General features: G+C 40.4%; 1 protein-coding gene across 3 annotated transcripts in view; it reads right to left on the bottom strand.

Annotated features, from left to right (window-relative positions):
- Positions 1 to 14,049, bottom strand: part of PTPN12 (protein tyrosine phosphatase non-receptor type 12) — a 71,490-nt gene extending 57,441 nt beyond the window's left edge. The window contains exon 1 of one of the 3 annotated variants that reach the window (XM_071733972.1): positions 13,695 to 14,049. In XM_071733972.1, the coding sequence (XP_071590073.1) occupies positions 13,695 to 13,793 (99 nt within the window). In that variant the 5' untranslated portion in view covers positions 13,794 to 14,049. The remainder of the gene's footprint in view (positions 1 to 13,694) is intronic. The other 2 variants (XM_071733973.1, XM_071733974.1) reach the window with 2 other exon arrangements.
- Positions 14,050 to 16,946: the final 2,897 nt, after the last annotated feature.

Raw genomic sequence — 16,946 nt, 5'->3', positions numbered from 1 at the left:
TCTTATTTTAACCCAACAATTGATCAATGGTCATGCCATTCAAAAGGTACCAAACTACACTACAATCATATGCCTTCAGCTCATTAAATCCCTCACACCCTGTAATGTTTCTGCTCCTTGAGGAGCTTCAAGTCTCAAAGCAATGCAAAGACAAAGAAGAAATATATTGAAAAAATATATTTCATTTACACTCATGGTTTTCTACTCATCATACAATGGCCTCTGTCATTCAAGAACAATAACAACTGATGGCTTAAAAAGGAAATAATTCTAGCAGTACAGGGATAAGATAGCACAAGTACAGGAGTAAAGGGAAGGGAAGAAAGAAAAAAAGCCTAAAATTACAATAACCAACCATAGAGAGAAGCAAAAGGAAAATAAAAATACCCCCAGCCAGAATTGCTCAGGCTGGAGAAGACCTTTAAGACCATCGAGTCCAGCCTCATCCTATCCCTATTACCCTATTTCTGATGACCCACCACTAAACCACATCCCCAAGCACCACATCCAGATGATTTTTAAACACACTCAGGGATGGAGGCTCAACCACCTCCCTGGGGAGCTTGTTCCAGTGCTTAACAACCGTTTCTGTAAAGACTTTTCTCCTGATATCAAAACTGATGCAACTTGAGGCCATTTCCCTTTGTCCTGTCATCTGTCACCAGTGGGAAGAGACAAGCTCCACTCTTACTACAGCCTCCTTCCAGGTATTTGTAAAGAGCAATAAGGTCTCTCCTCAGCCTCTGTTTCCCCAGACTGAACAGCCTCAACACCCTGAGTTGCTCCTCATAAGGGATGATTTCCAAACCCTTCATTGCCTTTGTTGCCCTTCTTTGGGCTGCTCCAACACCTCAGTGTCCTTTTTGTATTGAAGTGCCCAAAACTGAACACAGTACTCGAGGTGGGGCCTCACCAGTGCTGAGTACAGGGGCAGAATTACTTCCTTTGTCCTGCTAGGCACACAGTTTGTGATAGAAGCCAGATTGCCATTGGCCTTCTTGGCCACCTGGGCACATTGCTGGCTTGTATTCAGCCAACTGCCAAGCAATACACCCAGGTCCTGTTCTGTCAGGCAGCTTTCCAGCCACTCTTATCCAAGAGAGAATAAATCTTCATTAATCAGAGGTAGTATGTGTTGAATCAAAAGAAATACATGCTGCAATTTGCATAAGATCTGACAGAAGCATGGTGCTCAGTAGGAAGCTACACACTTTGCAGGGCTTCAGCTACTGGCTGACGTACACACAAAATTCCTACAGGTGTCTTGTTTATACAATGTCCTGGAGCTAGATCCAACAAGCTAACGACAAATGAAAAGGCAGCAGTATGAATGCAAAAGGAAGCCCACACAAGTGTTTCTCCAACCTTTTCTTTTGCAAAAATCCTTCCTTTGTGACAGCTGAGATACCTTTAAAAATCACAATGCACTTTGCTTACACAAAGTTGCCCCTCTTTCTTCTGGAGGCTCTCTCAAGCCCAGTTTATAAATTAAAAGGTTTTACATGCTTAGCTTTCAGCATGATAGGACAATCCTACACTCACTAAACTGCTCTACCACAGAAAGGAGAGAAAGTTGTGCTCTCTATCCAAACAAATATCGGGGTTCAAACATATAAAACTGGTGAGCTACATTCCTACAAATGGAACATGTGATATTCCCAGGTGTTGTCAGCCAATGCTAAATTGCAGTAACACACTGGCAAAAAACTGTTAACAGAGAAAAAAATAAACCATAAAAATCTTACAAGTAAGTGCTATTATTACTTGTCTTGGAATAGTTCCAAAGGAACAACACCTGAAAACTTACACCATCAGTACATGATTTAGGAAACTCCTAACTTCAGGACAGAGTTCCGGAGGTTTTAAGCTGGGAAGCAATACAATGACACCATAAAATCTAAAGGACATGGAGCTCATATGCAAGAATAGAAATTTATTGTTGCATTTATTTACTAAAGCAAATTCCAGTGACTCCCTGATATGCTATACTAAAACCTCTACCTGCTTCCAACCATGGTCATGTTTAGTTCAAAGGTACTGTCTCTCTAGCAATAAATTAGTTCTCTGTTAATTAAATCCCTTCACCGTATTCCCTTTTCACTTCATTGCTCTTTTTCTCACTTTTAAACACATCCTGGCCTGATGTTCACTTAACATATCTGGAAGCTATCTTCATCCATACAAGCTAAAAATACCACTACTAAGGTTTTTATATGTAAATACTTTCTTCTTTGGGTGATCATATTGCCTTATTTTACCAGACAGAGAATATTCTTTCTATGAATACAGGAAGGGAAGCCTCGTATTTATGCTCTAAGACTGTACAAACAGGATGCTGGCTTCATTTTCACACAATCACCAATTTAAACAGTGCTAATGCTTTTTCAAGTGCTGTGCCAAAAATAGACGTTGCTATAGCTTTGCACCAAAAATGCTGTAGTGTTTAGTAACGTAAAAATTACCACATGTAAGTTCTCATTCTGGCTATTCCAAATTAGAATTAGTTATGTGATTAGCTAGCATTTAGCAGTAAATACTATTTCCCTTTAGGAAATCACAGCTTATACAGGGGTTTATGGCAACAGCTTGTTGACTTCAGGATACACATAGTTTTTCAGTGTTATTGGTGTCTCAAATTAATTTATTAACAGGCTAGAGATTTCTGTAATTTGTAATGAATACAACAAGGTACTCTCTGGTAGTTCTATATATTCAAGTTTCTACCTGTTCCCTTCAGAACAAGAAAAATAGGAAGCTGACATCCTAAAAAACTTGTAGGCTCCATTTTTACTATAACAAAAACACAGGAAAAGAAAAGAAAGCTTTAATTTCACCATCTTAATCGAAATATTAAGAAAATAGCTGGTACCAGTTGAAGATGCAACTAGAGAATTGTTACTATAGAATATCAGGGCAATTCCATAGGAATTCTATGGAATAGCCTTTGAAAAGTTCTGTCTATAAGGAAAATATAAAAAGCTGCAACTGGTTTGCAAGTGACAGTATGGCTTAACAGCCAGCCAAATGACAGCATACTTCAGAATGTACAGCTTGGAAAAAAAAAAACAACTTATGTCCAAACTTTTAAGTGCAAAGCTCCTGTGTTCCAGTTTTATAGAAAAAAAGCTGTTAAAGGAAATAATATAAGTTACAGTTCTCCTTTCTAGACATACTCTTCATGACGAACAAATAACAGAAAAATGAAGCATCTAATACACAATGCATTTCTTTACTAAAATAAATTCTCTGAGTAGTTTCAAAAATCTTTTCACCAGCCTAAAATCAGTAATTTTTCTCCATTGACATTTATGTCAATGTCCATTAGTGTTTACACAGTTATGTTTATGCAGTCCCACAGGATATGTGTTAAAATTAGTTTCACATTTAATTTGGTCCTAATAAAAATCAACATGGCTTTGTGTAACACCTGTACTACTAAAAAATAGAATGTAGTCTTAGAAGAAACTTAGCCTTAGAAGAAAGAAAATAATCTTAGAAGAAACTATCAAATACTTAGAGCTCTCTGGGGAGACTTGCAGAATCTAAGAGACTGCCTTTCTTGTAACAGTTGGTGCAATAGGGGTGCTGCCCTATAATTGATTCATTTCTGTGGGAATTCTCAGATTTTTTAAGCAGTTAAACTAACCTACATATGCCCTTCCCTCCAGAATAGTGTTTCATTTTCCAGCTTTATTTTTAGATAAATGATTCCTTTCAGTACACCTACTGGACAACTGCATTAATTTCAATTAACACTTACCTATTTGCTAAAATTATCAGAATATACATGAGGGAGTAACCAACAAAGAAATTATAGCTTCCAGTGGCAATCCTCTTTCCTATGCAGGGAGGCAAAGATTCAAGTAGAAATTGAAGGAAGAATTAAGACTCATTTTCTATGTGTGGAAAAGCAGTAAAGAAAAAAGATACACACTGCAAAAATGCAAGACATAATACATTTACCACTGAGACACCCCCATGATCAATTAGTCAGCAACTTACAAATCCAGCCTATCCACAGTCTAAGTACAGTGCACTGTTCATATATCACATTTTTGTTTGTTCTGCTTTTTATGTTAATTATCAGTTTTGTGCAGCAAGCCCCCACAAATACTGAGACAACTAATCCAATAAGAAAATCTATATAAATAGGAAGCTATACCCAAACACCATATATGCTACCAAAACACTGGTTGCCTTGAGGTACTCACTGGAGAGTCAAAAAAGAAATAAATATTTAGGACAGAGTGGAACACTGCTTCAGCTTCTCCAGAGCTGTGCAGTTCCCACAGCAATCAGTAATTTCAATATGATGCACAAAATACATTGACAAGTCCCTTGACCACCTAATGACAGGAAAGCCATGTAGCATCCTTTGAACTGGAAATGCACTTGTTTAAAGATAGCCATGGCCTCCAAGAACTACCACGGGAATAATGCCATACTAACATAAATGAAAGATGTATACTTAAAAAAAAAAAAACAAACCAACAATGAAAACAGTATGAAACTTCTGAACCAACAGCCCCTGAAACTCTCAAAAGGGATAAGTACCTGGGAATTATGTCTTTTGAAGTGTAGTCCAAACCTGCATGAGCCAGAACCTTCTCTAAACAACTACAGACATTCATTTCAGCACAAGAAATGGATTTCTGAGCCATTATATTATATTGACCTTATAGGAGATACCAAAGAAAGCAACAATAGCAGAGGTGCCAACTGCCCAACCTCAATAAAAGGAGGAAGACAAAACAACACTGCTCATGTACCACACTCTCTTTCAGTCTCCCACTGACTGCATTTTATTAGTTTTCCAGAAGAAAGTCTTGGCCCCTTGTTCTCACTGTAGGGCAGCTGCACAACTGAAAGATGGTCATCTACCTCTCCAGAACCAAAGAAAGAATTGCTCTCAATCTCACCCATCCAGACAGAAGCTCCTCTTCCTGTGATCACAAAGAGTACAAAACATCTGTGTGTTTTCAGACCAAAAACAAAAAGCAGATGTCATTCTTCCTGCCTCATGTGGATGACAAGACAGACAAATGCAGAAAGATGCAAAATTGTTCAAAAGGACACCACTGTACTCTGATTTTAAAAACAACAAACCAAACAAAAAAAGCTCGTTTAAAATTTACGAGTTCAGTACTATAACTAAATAAGAGTAGATTAGTGAATATGTTCTTTATGGCAATATGGTTTTAACTAAGTTAACTTCCCCTCAGAGACTCAGATTTTCCAACCCATGACTTTAGATACCAAAACTCAAAGCTAAGATCCTACAATTAAAACTAATATATTTCAATAATGTTTAAGATTCGAGCCTGCTCTCCAACATATATTAAAAAAAAAAGAAAAAAAAAAAAAAAAAAAGAAAAAAGTATAACCCCTCTTTCAAAGAGAAAGCAACATAAATTATAGGTATACAGCTGTGTTAGGATTTCTCCAAATCACAGCAAAATAAAAACTGAACAAACCAAGCGATCCACAGAGCACTTACAACTTTCAGTCTACTAATGTAGCTGCCTTTGTCACATACCTAACACGAGGCAATTAAATTCCTTTTACTGGATTGATGGAGTTCAGTAGCAAAATAAATTTTAAAAACTGCCAGAAGCAGGATTCCCTTCAAAAATTACTAGTGCATCCTTCTAGAAATTTGAAATAATGAATTTTATCTTTATTTGCTTTTGTTCCTAGTGACACATCCAGTCCATGAGGCAACATCATTCATAGCTTCAGCCTCATAATAGCCAGACATTTTCCTCCATTGAAATAACTGGCTACATCAGCTTGCTGCTTTTTACAGCTGATAATTCAATTCTTCTAGGTTTTTCTTTCACAAGAAATTTCCATTAGACCAATATTGCCTTTCAGTCTTCCGATAAATTAACACCAATAAAATTATCTTTAAAGAAATTAAAAGTATCAGTTTGTAGGAGGATAGATAAGACAAAAATCAGGTCAACTGAACTAGGTCATCCATTTATACCTCTATTCATCTGGTACCTTCTGGGAAGCTTATTTTTCTACTTTTTCTCTTCTTAGCTGGGTAAGAATTTTTTCATTCTAAAGCTGATGGCAAAAGGGTAGCTAGAATACAGCCTCAAAGATCCAAGCAGTGACTTTCCTATGTCAACCCTGCAGTGACAAAAATATCCTGGCAGCAGTATTCAAAGATACTTCAAAACAATAATTCCTAACACAGGACTAAAGCCCAATGGTCCTAAAGCCCAATGGACTTCACTGTGCTCTTCTCTTACAAGTCTTTCTCAACGTGCTGCTGCACTCTCACCTTTGCTACTAAAGCTGCTGGCTTTGAACTTGCTGGGTCTCAGCAGCATTGGGTCTGAACACGATTTTGTTTCGCAAAGATGCAGAGGGGCTCAAGACAGAATTCTAACAACATAGCAGCTCTCTGGGTTCTGGATCAAAAACTCTCCTTCCATTAACACATTCTGGCTACTAAAATTTGAACAAATTTGCAAGTTAAGTTTATATTGGCAAGTTTTTTTGCCAGATGAAGCAGGAAAACAAAGAGCTTAATCTCTTTGCAACATTCACATGCCAGTTAACAGAAACAGAAATCCATATCCATGCTTCATTTTGGGTGAAGATACACAGCTGAGTTACCCCAGCCCACACTGGCACAACTCTAGCAATTGGAGTCCAACAGCCCAAGGAAAACACCAGGATGCAAATACCAGGATGCAAACACTGCACTTCCTAATGGCACAAAGAGCTTCTGCTCTACCCAATTAACTTATGCTTTACCCAATTCCATATCTGACCTTTAGCACTGATGCCTCTCCCTAAATGAAAGTTGTTTTATAAGACCAAGAAGAAAAACATCATCTAGCTTCTGAATTCAGTTCTACAAGCTTGTATTCAAGGTACTACTATACTTTCATCTTTTCACCATGCTAAAAAATGCATTACTGTTTTCCTTGTGCCAAAAAGGCATCTGTACTAAGTATATTACAGCATAACTGTAGCACTACACAACACAAAATCCATGATTCTTAAATACTGATAGTGCAGAAAATCAAACAGGATTTTTGTTTATTACAAATAACAGCCCTGAGGGAAATTTAAAAGCCTTGGATTTTTGTTGCACTCACTAGTAACAAATGCATACACACTGGATAAGAATATATTCAGATTAACCTTTTCCTGCTTGCAGAGCTGGTAACGTCTGTTTAGCTATAACATCAAGGAAAAAATACCCTGAGCCAATTCAGTTAAGTTAAAATAGATACACTCTGAAACAAGAAAGTCTTACTACAGCAATCAGCCACATAGAGAGGCAGAGCAGTAAGTAGACATACAACAATTTACATACATAAGTACATATGCAGATATCTCTGCCTGTACATAGGTCTATGGAACTATAGACAAGGGTTTAGAGCAGATAAATTTTGGTCACATAACATGTATCTATATGTAGGTATTAAGCCATCTCATATATATCTTTTCATATCTATATGTGTAATGACATGCAGCAAAAGGCACTGCAGAACTGAGATCACAATAAATGCAAAGAATGCATTTGACATGCTATTTAAATTATTTGGAGTGCACGTAGTATACCATGAGATGCAAGGTCAAGATTACCATTTCCTCCTCCTACACAGTTCTAGAATACTCAGCAGAATCAGTACAGAATGCTTTACTCTGTAAGAACAGCAGACATACACCATTGCTGTTTTTAGAGACTGAGCAAACAGAACTTATTACCACACAAGATCTTTGACATAACCCAGAGTATTACCCAACTTTCTTCATTTACCCAAAAGAACTACTTCATTTTTAGGCAGAATTTGCAAGTTGTTATACCCTAGAGCCACTGTAGCAGCTTTGTGGTTGTATTCAACCACTCCTATGAAAATTCAGAACGGCATCTTTGAAACAACAGGAACAGCACTCATTTCCTCAGAAGGAGACAAAAAAAGCTGAATAACTAAACTGTGAAGTTGTTTAGTTGTAATACAACACAGAGTTGTATTTTTGTATAACATTTAGAGAATTTTTTACAAAATTCAGAAGCCTCTCAAGTAAAGGGCTACTGAAATTATTATTCAGTCAGATTGCTCCAGCCAGATGTAGTCTACATAAATGAAGCTTCACGAGTGGCCTGGATGACTCTCACTGCTCACAATGAAGTCATGTGTTGGGGTGTGTGTCCCCAGTCAAACCAACAGTTTCTAGCTGAAATAAACCTTTAAAAAAGCATTATCACTCAAATTAAAGCAGGATATGGAAGATGAGTAGTAACAGTCCCGTTTTTTTACTCTGAAACTATTAAAAGGCTCAAAGCAGTGACAGCTGTCTGTCACCTGTGAACACATCTGTAAGAGCAGAGCTTCTTATAGCAAATCAGCTGTACAATATACTTAGGGGTCATTTTCTCCAAGCCAATCACTCTGTCACACAGAGTGGGAACAGAAGCACTCAGAACTGATGTTGTTCTTTCAAAACCCCCATATTTACATGACCTATTTACACCAATTAATTTTTCTTTAAAAAAAAAACCCAAGCACCCACACACCCACAAACAAACAAACTGATCAAACAACAACACAACAAAACCACATACAAAAAAAAAGGAAAAAAAAAGGAAAAAAAAAGGAAAAAAAAAAGGAAAAAAAAAGGAAAAAAAAAGGAAAAAAAAAGGAAAAAAAAAAGGAAAAAAAAAAGGAAAAAAAAAAAGGAAAAAAAAAGGAAAAAAAAAGGAAAAAAAAAGGAAAAAAAAAGGAAAAAAAAAGGAAAAAAAAAAGGAAAAAAAAAAGGAAAAAAAAAAGGAAAAAAAAAAGGAAAAAAAAAGGAAAAAAAAAGGAAAAAAAAAAAGGAAAAAAAAAAGGAAAAAAAAAAGGAAAAAAAAAGGAAAAAAAAAGGAAAAAAAAAAGGAAAAAAAAAGGAAAAAAAAAGGAAAAAAAAGGAAAAAAAAAGGAAAAAAAAGGAAAAAAAAAGGAAAAAAAAAGGAAAAAAAAGGAAAAAAAAAAGGAAAAAAAAAGGAAAAAAAAGGAAAAAAAAAGGAAAAAAAAAGGAAAAAAAAAGGAAAAAAAAAGGAAAAAAAAAGGAAAAAAAAAGGAAAAAAAAAGGAAAAAAAAAGGAAAAAAAAGGAAAAAAAAAGGAAAAAAAAAAGGAAAAAAAAAAGGAAAAAAAAAGGAAAAAAAAGGAAAAAAAGGAAAAAAAAGGAAAAAAAAGGAAAAAAAGAAAAAAGGAAAAAAAAGGAAAAAAAGGAAAAAAAGGAAAAAAAGGAAAAAAAGGAAAAAAAGGAAAAAAAGGAAAAAAAGGAAAAAAAGGAAAAAAAGGAAAAAAAGGAAAAAAAAGGAAAAAAAGGAAAAAAAGGAAAAAAAGGAAAAAAAGGAAAAAAAGGAAAAAAAGGAAAAAAAGGAAAAAAAGGAAAAAAAGGAAAAAAAGGAAAAAAAGGAAAAAAAGGAAAAAAAAGGAAAAAAAGGAAAAAAAGGAAAAAAAGGGAAAAAAAGGAAAAAAAGGAAAAAAAGGAAAAAAAGGAAAAAAAGGAAAAAAAGGAAAAAAAGGAAAAAAAGGAAAAAAAAGGAAAAAAAGGGAAAAAAGGAAAAAAAGGAAAAAAAAGGAAAAAAAAAGGAAAAAAAGGAAAAAAAAGGGAAAAAAAGGAAAAAAAAGGAAAAAAGATTAAAAAAAAAAGGAAAAAAGATTAAAAAAGAAAATTAAAAAAAAGAAAGAAAGAAAAAAAAGCACCACAACAGGGAGAGCAACTTTTACATTTGGCATTGCACTGCATGTGATCAGTTTGCTTTTATCCTTAGATGTCAAGCACACCCGACTCAAATCTCAGTTAAAACTTTTGAAAACAGAACCATCAACAGATTAAAAGCATATAAATTACCTTTTCACTTGATTCAAATCAGTGGCCTGTTCATACTTCAGAAAACAGCACATTGAGTTCTTTACTATCTCCTAACCGAAGAGTTTCTGCTTAGATGGAAACACTACACAGATACATAATATTCAGTTGATTAAGTTAGTTAACAGTTTCCCGGTGAATGAAAGGTATAAAGAGATTGAGACCACATGTAGGTACTTAGTAACTTCTTGCAAAATTGTTAAAAATCTGTATTATTTGGACTGATGATCTAAGACAGGATGATTTTGACAGCAGTACCTTCAAACAACAGCTGAGGGTCCCCTACACAGCACCCACTGCAAACACTGTCGGCCATTCTGCTTCATGACAACAGATTAGACAGAAATACAAACCAAAAGATGAAGCAGAATTGTCATACACCATAAAACATTTGAACCATAACATCTAATTTTTTCCAAGGTAAAGCTTTGCACTATTTATATTTCACTTCTCCTGTAAGAATGGCAATCTACATGAGATACATGATAGAAACGAAAGTACCAGGATGCTTTATTGAGACTAATGCATAAGAACACTAAAATGTGTTAGCTGTGCATAAACTGAATCTAAATCAGAAAAAAAAAATGTACTGAGGTCTTTATAAAATTTAGGAAAACTCTTTCCTTTACCTTCCTATGGAGCTTTGACTTCCAGCTCTGGTTTGATGTGAGACACATGTTCATTATAGAAAATAAGAATCTATGATATTTAAATGACATGAAACACCAAGAGGAAGCAATCTATGTTTCCTTTTGCCCAAACAGCAATGTCAGCAGAAAACAAGGAAAACACATATCTAGAGACTAATGGTAATTGGACAAACTTACAGGCTGTTTTCAAACTATTCACTTAATTTAAACCTAACTGTGCACATCCATAATATTGAAGTGATCTACCAATATGTTCTGCTTATTTTCTAGAGCAAACTAATTAAAATTAAATATATTTGATTTCCAGTAACAAGCCTTGGTGCCCAGATTATATAATTTATCTTGTAAGCAGAGGAAAAAAAATAAATAAAATCAACTTTCCAAGTGGAACATGTTTTTAGACATCTCAATGTCATTGCCCAATAGCATTCTAAGTCACCTACACTATGGACTTTCAATAACATAACTCTACCTGCTCTTCAGCACTCCCTGACACCCATCCATCATGCTTTTAGTTCATTCACTAAGGCCTAAATATAATTCTATAAGGCTATTACTCAAAACATTCAAATGCAATAAAAATATGAAAATAAAGTATTGTTTTCAATTGCATTCACCCACAATTCCACTCCTATTTTTAGATTCCATTTTGACTTGGAAATGAAGAAATGAGTAACAGCAATTCCTATTCCACAAATTTGCCACTGTTTAACAGTAACAGTACATCCTGCACTCAAGTAAGAAAAAACAACTTCCTTCCCTCTCCTTAAAAATATCCACTGAATCTTGGAGAAAACTGTACTGAATCTTTTTACCCCTTCAGCTCTCTTTTACCTTTTCAGTCCCCTTAAAGAATATCTAAATATGGCTGTTAACAAATAAATAAAAAAATAAAAGGGAAAAAAACCCAAAAACCAACCCACGCATTCAAAATACTAATAAAATACTCAATACCCCAACATGTTCATAGTGGGAATCAGTAATTATAGATTAGTGTGGTGACAAGAATAATATCTGCTTCAATACATGGAGGTGAATATTGAGACCAATGTGAATATTAAGGCCAAAAATCAGTATCCTAGATTCCTTATCTTCCTACAATTTATTATGCAAAAATCAGATGCAAAAATTCAAAATAGAAAGTGTTAAGAGAAAAAAGAAATTTTGAATACAACTTTTTCCAAAGCATTTAAACACTGTTTCAGGCAATACACCTTCCTCCTGAAATGACTTGCCAATTAGATCCTGCAATCCTATTTTCCCTTTATTTAGCAGCATTTTCTTTCCTTGTTGAGCTGTGAGAGCAATGGGAAAGCTCACTGACTGTACAGTTGACAGCTGTAGAAACAGCATGCTGTCAAATAGAGAAATTGAAACAAAAGCATTTTTTCCATACAAAGGTGTCACTGCTTAGAAGAAAGGATAACAAAAGTATTGCATACCATTCTACTATAAGAAAGCTAAAACATTAGGCTATTTCTTAGATATGAAATGGCAGAAGTGGTTTAGATACTGCTAGATCCAGTACAAAGTATTTAACATAAAACAATCTTGTATTTTCCACTAGCCAAAGCCAGCCTTTCTGTAAAGTACATGTAGTTTAAATGAACAAGACAGACATCAGTACAAGATGTCAATTTTTGTTTATGATAGCAATTTTATTACTAATATTATCACTGAATGAAAGGGTTCTGTCAAAGTACTCAACCTCTGAATTCTCACGCTAACATGCTCTGTTCAGTGAAACAGATTTAGAAGTGTCCTGTCACTACAATGCTGCTCTTCATTTACTTCTCTCTCTCTTCCTTTCCCACACGCTCAGATGTTTTAACAGCATACTTCCAGTATTTGCAAAATCCTGCCCAAAGAGCGTGGCCGATTTCCCACGGGCTCCCACCCCACCCTGGATGAACTCGTTACTTCCCAAAGTCCACTCCACTTCCTCTTCCACCCCTGGACCTCCCAGCGCTCCCAACGCCCCTCTGCCTTGCGCAACATCCGCGGCCTCCTCCCCACATTTCAGACAATCCCCGATGCGACATTTACATTGAGATTATTTTTTTGCCGTTGTTCCCAGACCACTAGCGAAGACTGACAGCTTAAAGGGATAGCGATGTGGTTCCAATCCCAAATAGTGCTACATAATAAAACAAGCTACCAAGACAAGGGTATAGTGAGGTTGCTAACCCGTTCCTCTTCAGATCTCCTGTGAGTCAAACCGTATTTGATTTTAAGTATTTAAACAATACTGAAAAGTGCCAGCGACATCTGCCCTATCAAAATTATTGTTCACAGCTCAGCCCACCTATTCAAAAGACAAGTCTCCTCAAACATTTTAGCAGACAGATTAAACAGCTAAAATAAACCAGGAAAAGAGCTAATTCTCCAATAAATTCTTTCCCCGAGCATACACGTTAACCAAAGGCTGACGGTAAAGTGATCTGGAAGGAAGAAAGGACGAGGGATACAGGCAGGGCTGCGATGGGGGATGGGGAGCGAAAGGAGATGTTAGGGCAGGGAAGATGAATATTCCTCCAAGGACTATTCAATACATTTAACACGTATCTTCGGAAAGAAGGAAAATCTCAAGCAGGCGGGTATAGGGGCAGATAAAAGGGGAAAGGAGGGAAGGAGTGCCGGATTATCCCCAGATGACATTATACATGGCAACCCCGCGAGAAAAGGGGCTGTAAGGGAGAGGAAGCGCTGAGAGCCCTCCCCGAGCCGCCTCTGTCCCCTTTATCTGCACAGGAAAGGAAGGGAGGGTGGGAAGAGGGGGGGGAAAGGCTCTCGTTTAATTTTACAATAGCCGATCACCTACCATCTCCTCAGACTTCAGGAGCAGAGATGGGCCGGGGTAGAGGGCTGCGGTGACAAACCTTCCCGGAAAATGGGGGGCAGGAAGAAAGGTAAATGAAGGCGGCCACCTTCTGCCCTGCCGATCTCTAAAGTGGTGGGGGGCACGGGGGAGCTACACAATAGGAAGTCACTTACAGGGAAGCGATGCTTTCCCTGAAGCCCCCTTGCTCGTACTGGATTGGGGAAGGGGCCGCAGGGACAGCCCAGCACCTCGGGCGGACGGCGGGACCACCCTCCCCCCCCTGCCCCGAAGGGTGGCAGGAGCCCTGCCCGCCCATCCCCCCGCCACCGCCCCTCACCATGAAGTCGCTGGCGAAGTTGTCCTCCCCATTGTGGTCCGTGTCCTTCATGGCCTGGACTCGCTTAATGAATTTCCTCAGGATCTCCTCCTGGCTCATCCTGCCCCACCGCCCGCCCTGCGGAGCGGGAGCCCCAACGCCGGCCGTCTGTCCGCTCTCTGCCGTCTGAGCCCCTCACCCGGCTGCTTTCCTTCTCTGCCTCGCCTCTCGCCTCCCACCCCCCGGGCCTGCCCCGCGGCCTCTTGGTGCGCCGCGGCTCCGCACCCCGCTCACGGCCGCTCGGCCGCCCGCTCCATCGTCCCCTTCCTCCGCCCGACCCTCCCTGGACGCCGCCGCCGACACAGGGACACGACGAAGTCCCCACCTCCTCCCCCCGCGCAGGCGCGGCTCCCGCTCCTCCGGCTTCCCTGCGCCCGCCCCTCGGCGGGACCCGGGCCGGCCCGCCCCCGCTGCCCGCCCATTGGCTCCTCTGACGCCCGCCTCGTCCTACTGGTGAGGGCGCACGCTACTCCCCGCCTGGCCCAGCCTCCAGGGAGAGAGCGCTGGGCTGTCCGCCTCGCCCCGCTCCCCCAGCCCCTCCCGTTTCCCACGGATGGGACCTTCCGCAGGGCGCCGAGCGGAGCTCTGGAAGGGACCACTCGGAAGGCGGGGGGGAAGGGAGGGTGAGGGGGGCGAAGTGCGGTTTCCTCTGGCTGGAGTACAATGGGGCGGCGGTCGGTGCCCAGAGCTCCGGGGCCGGGAGGCGGCGGCCTGCGCTGCAGCATGCCGGGACCTGTAGTCGCGCCAGGGCTGCGTCCGCCGCGCTCGGCGGCCCGCGGCAGGGGAGGGCAGAGCGTTATCGACTTCTCACGGAGCGTCCCGCTGAAACGCTGGGAGGAGAAGGCCTCCCCTCCTCGGGCGGGAAGCCCGAAGCCGTGAAAAGTGCCCGGGGGGTCGCTGCGATGGCGGTGACCGAGGAGGGGCGAAGGGCTACCCGCAGGGCCGGGCCGCGGGCGGTGCCGCTGTGGTAAACCCCGGGCGGCGGGGAAGATGGCGCGGCGGGCCAGGGAGGGTGACGGGCCGGGCGAAGGCTCCTGATCGGGGACTGCTCCCGGCCGGGGTATATATCCGTATATATGCATATATATATATGAATATATAAATAAATAAAACGTTCGCCCGCGGAGGTGAAACGTGGAAGTGCTGTCCGTCGGTGTCTGCTGGGGCTGTGGGTTGGTTCTCGGTGGCAGTAAGCGACACCGCAGGCGCTCCGGTGCGGGGCTGACTCAACGCGTCCTGACAGGAAGAGGGTCCCCCCCGCCCCGCAAGTACTGCAGCGGGGGTGTCAGCAGGCACCTCGGGCCCTCCTTCTGTAAAATATTTTAACTTTTCTTTCTTACCTGCTGTTGGAGGTTTTGGCAATGACAACACATGATGAGCCAGCAGGATCGTGTTATTTCTGCCTTTATTTTATGTGAAAAAATTAAGCATTAAAATATTTTCATTGTTAGTCTCCTGATTACATTTATGGCTTATGCTTCAGCAAAGCAAAATAATAGTAGAGGTGTGTATATGCCTAGCCTTATAGCATAACAAATATATTAAGTGTTTAAGTATTATTTTATTGGTGAAGAACTACACAGCCTTTATTAATGTAGTTGAGCCAATAAAGCTTTGTCACACAGACTAATGATAATGGTCCATGCTGACAAGCATAACCTTATGGCACTCCTACCAGATTTCCATTTTCTGCTGCTCATTCCCACCCACTGTAGTATGTTGTTCTTACTGTCACACCAGCACAGCTGCTTGTTGGACAATGCATTGAACAGAATCACAGAATGTTTTGGTTGGAAGAGACCTCCAAGATTGTCCAGTCCATTCTTTGACCAACACCACAGTCAACTACTAAGCCATGTCCTTAAGGACCAGGTCCAAATGCCTTTTAAATGCTTCCAGGGCATTTAAAAGTGACTCCACCACTGTTCTGGGCCATTCCAAGGCCTGACAACCCTCTCAGGGGAAAAATGTTTCCTAACATCCAGCCTAAACCTTCCCTGGTGCAGCTTCCATCCATTTCCCCTGATCCTATCACAGTCACTAAGGAGAAGAGGCTTTTTCCCTCCTCACTCCAACCTCCCTTGAGGCAGTTTAAGAGAGCAATAAGGTCTCCTCTCAGTTTCCTCTTCTCAAGACTCAACACCCCCAGCTCCCTCAGCTGCTCCTCACAGGACTTGTGTTCCAGGCTCTTCATGAGATTTGTTGCCCTTCTCTGGACACGCTCCAGCACTTCCATGTCCCTCCTATAGTGAGGTGCCCAGAACTGGACACAGTACTCAAGATGCAGCCTCACCAGAGCTGAGTACAGAGGGATGATCACCTCCCTATTCCTGCTGGCCACAGTGTTCCTAATACAAGCCAGAGTGCCATTGGCCTTCTTGGCCACCTGCACACGCTGCTGACTCATATTGAGTCAACTATCAACCCATACCCCCAGGTCCCTTTCCAACTTACAGCTCTCCAGCCACACTTCCCCAGGTCTGTAGCTTCCCATGGGGTTGGTATGACCCAGGTGCAAGACCTGGCATTTGGCCACGTAAAACCTCACACAATGAACCTTGGCCCATTGGTCCAACCTGTTTAGGTCCTGCTGTAAGGCTTCCCTACCCTCCAGCAGATCAACACAGCCACTTAGCTTGGTGTCAGCTGCAAATTTACTGAGGGTGCACTCAATCCCCTCATCTGAATCATTAATGAAGATATTAAAGAGAAGAGGCCCCAGCTCTGAGCCCTGGGGGACACCACTTGGGATGGGTCACCAGCCAGATTTAGTTCCATTCATGACTACACTTTCAGCCCAGCCATCCAGCCAATTTTTTATCCAATGCAGGGTATGTTTATCCAAGCCAAGTGCCACAAGTTTCTGAAGAAGAATGCTGTGAGAGATGAGCTGAGGGAACTAATTCAGCTGCAATGTAAGTCTATAGAAAAATTGTACTTCTCAGCTGATTCAGCAAAGCTGGCTTTACTCCTGAAAGGAATCTCCATGGAAGCTTATGTTTCCTGCAGTGGTGTAAGATAATACTGTTTTAGATGACTGCTAAATTTTACTACCACTACACTAGAATTAGCAAAGTGGCACGTTACCACCCTCTGCCCAATTCAATGCTCACCAACCCATCATCTTCCTAGTGAAGGCAACTTTTTTGTGCTATGACATAAGACCCTGAACTGTAGCTGCTGGTGCACATACATGTTTTCTTCTTCATCTGG

Source organism: Heliangelus exortis, chromosome 1, assembly GCF_036169615.1.
Source record: "Heliangelus exortis chromosome 1, bHelExo1.hap1, whole genome shotgun sequence".
Classification (NCBI taxonomy): Eukaryota; Metazoa; Chordata; class Aves; order Apodiformes; family Trochilidae; genus Heliangelus; species Heliangelus exortis.
Note: the sequence above shows the minus strand (reverse complement) of the source record. Positions and strands in the feature narration are given on the sequence as shown.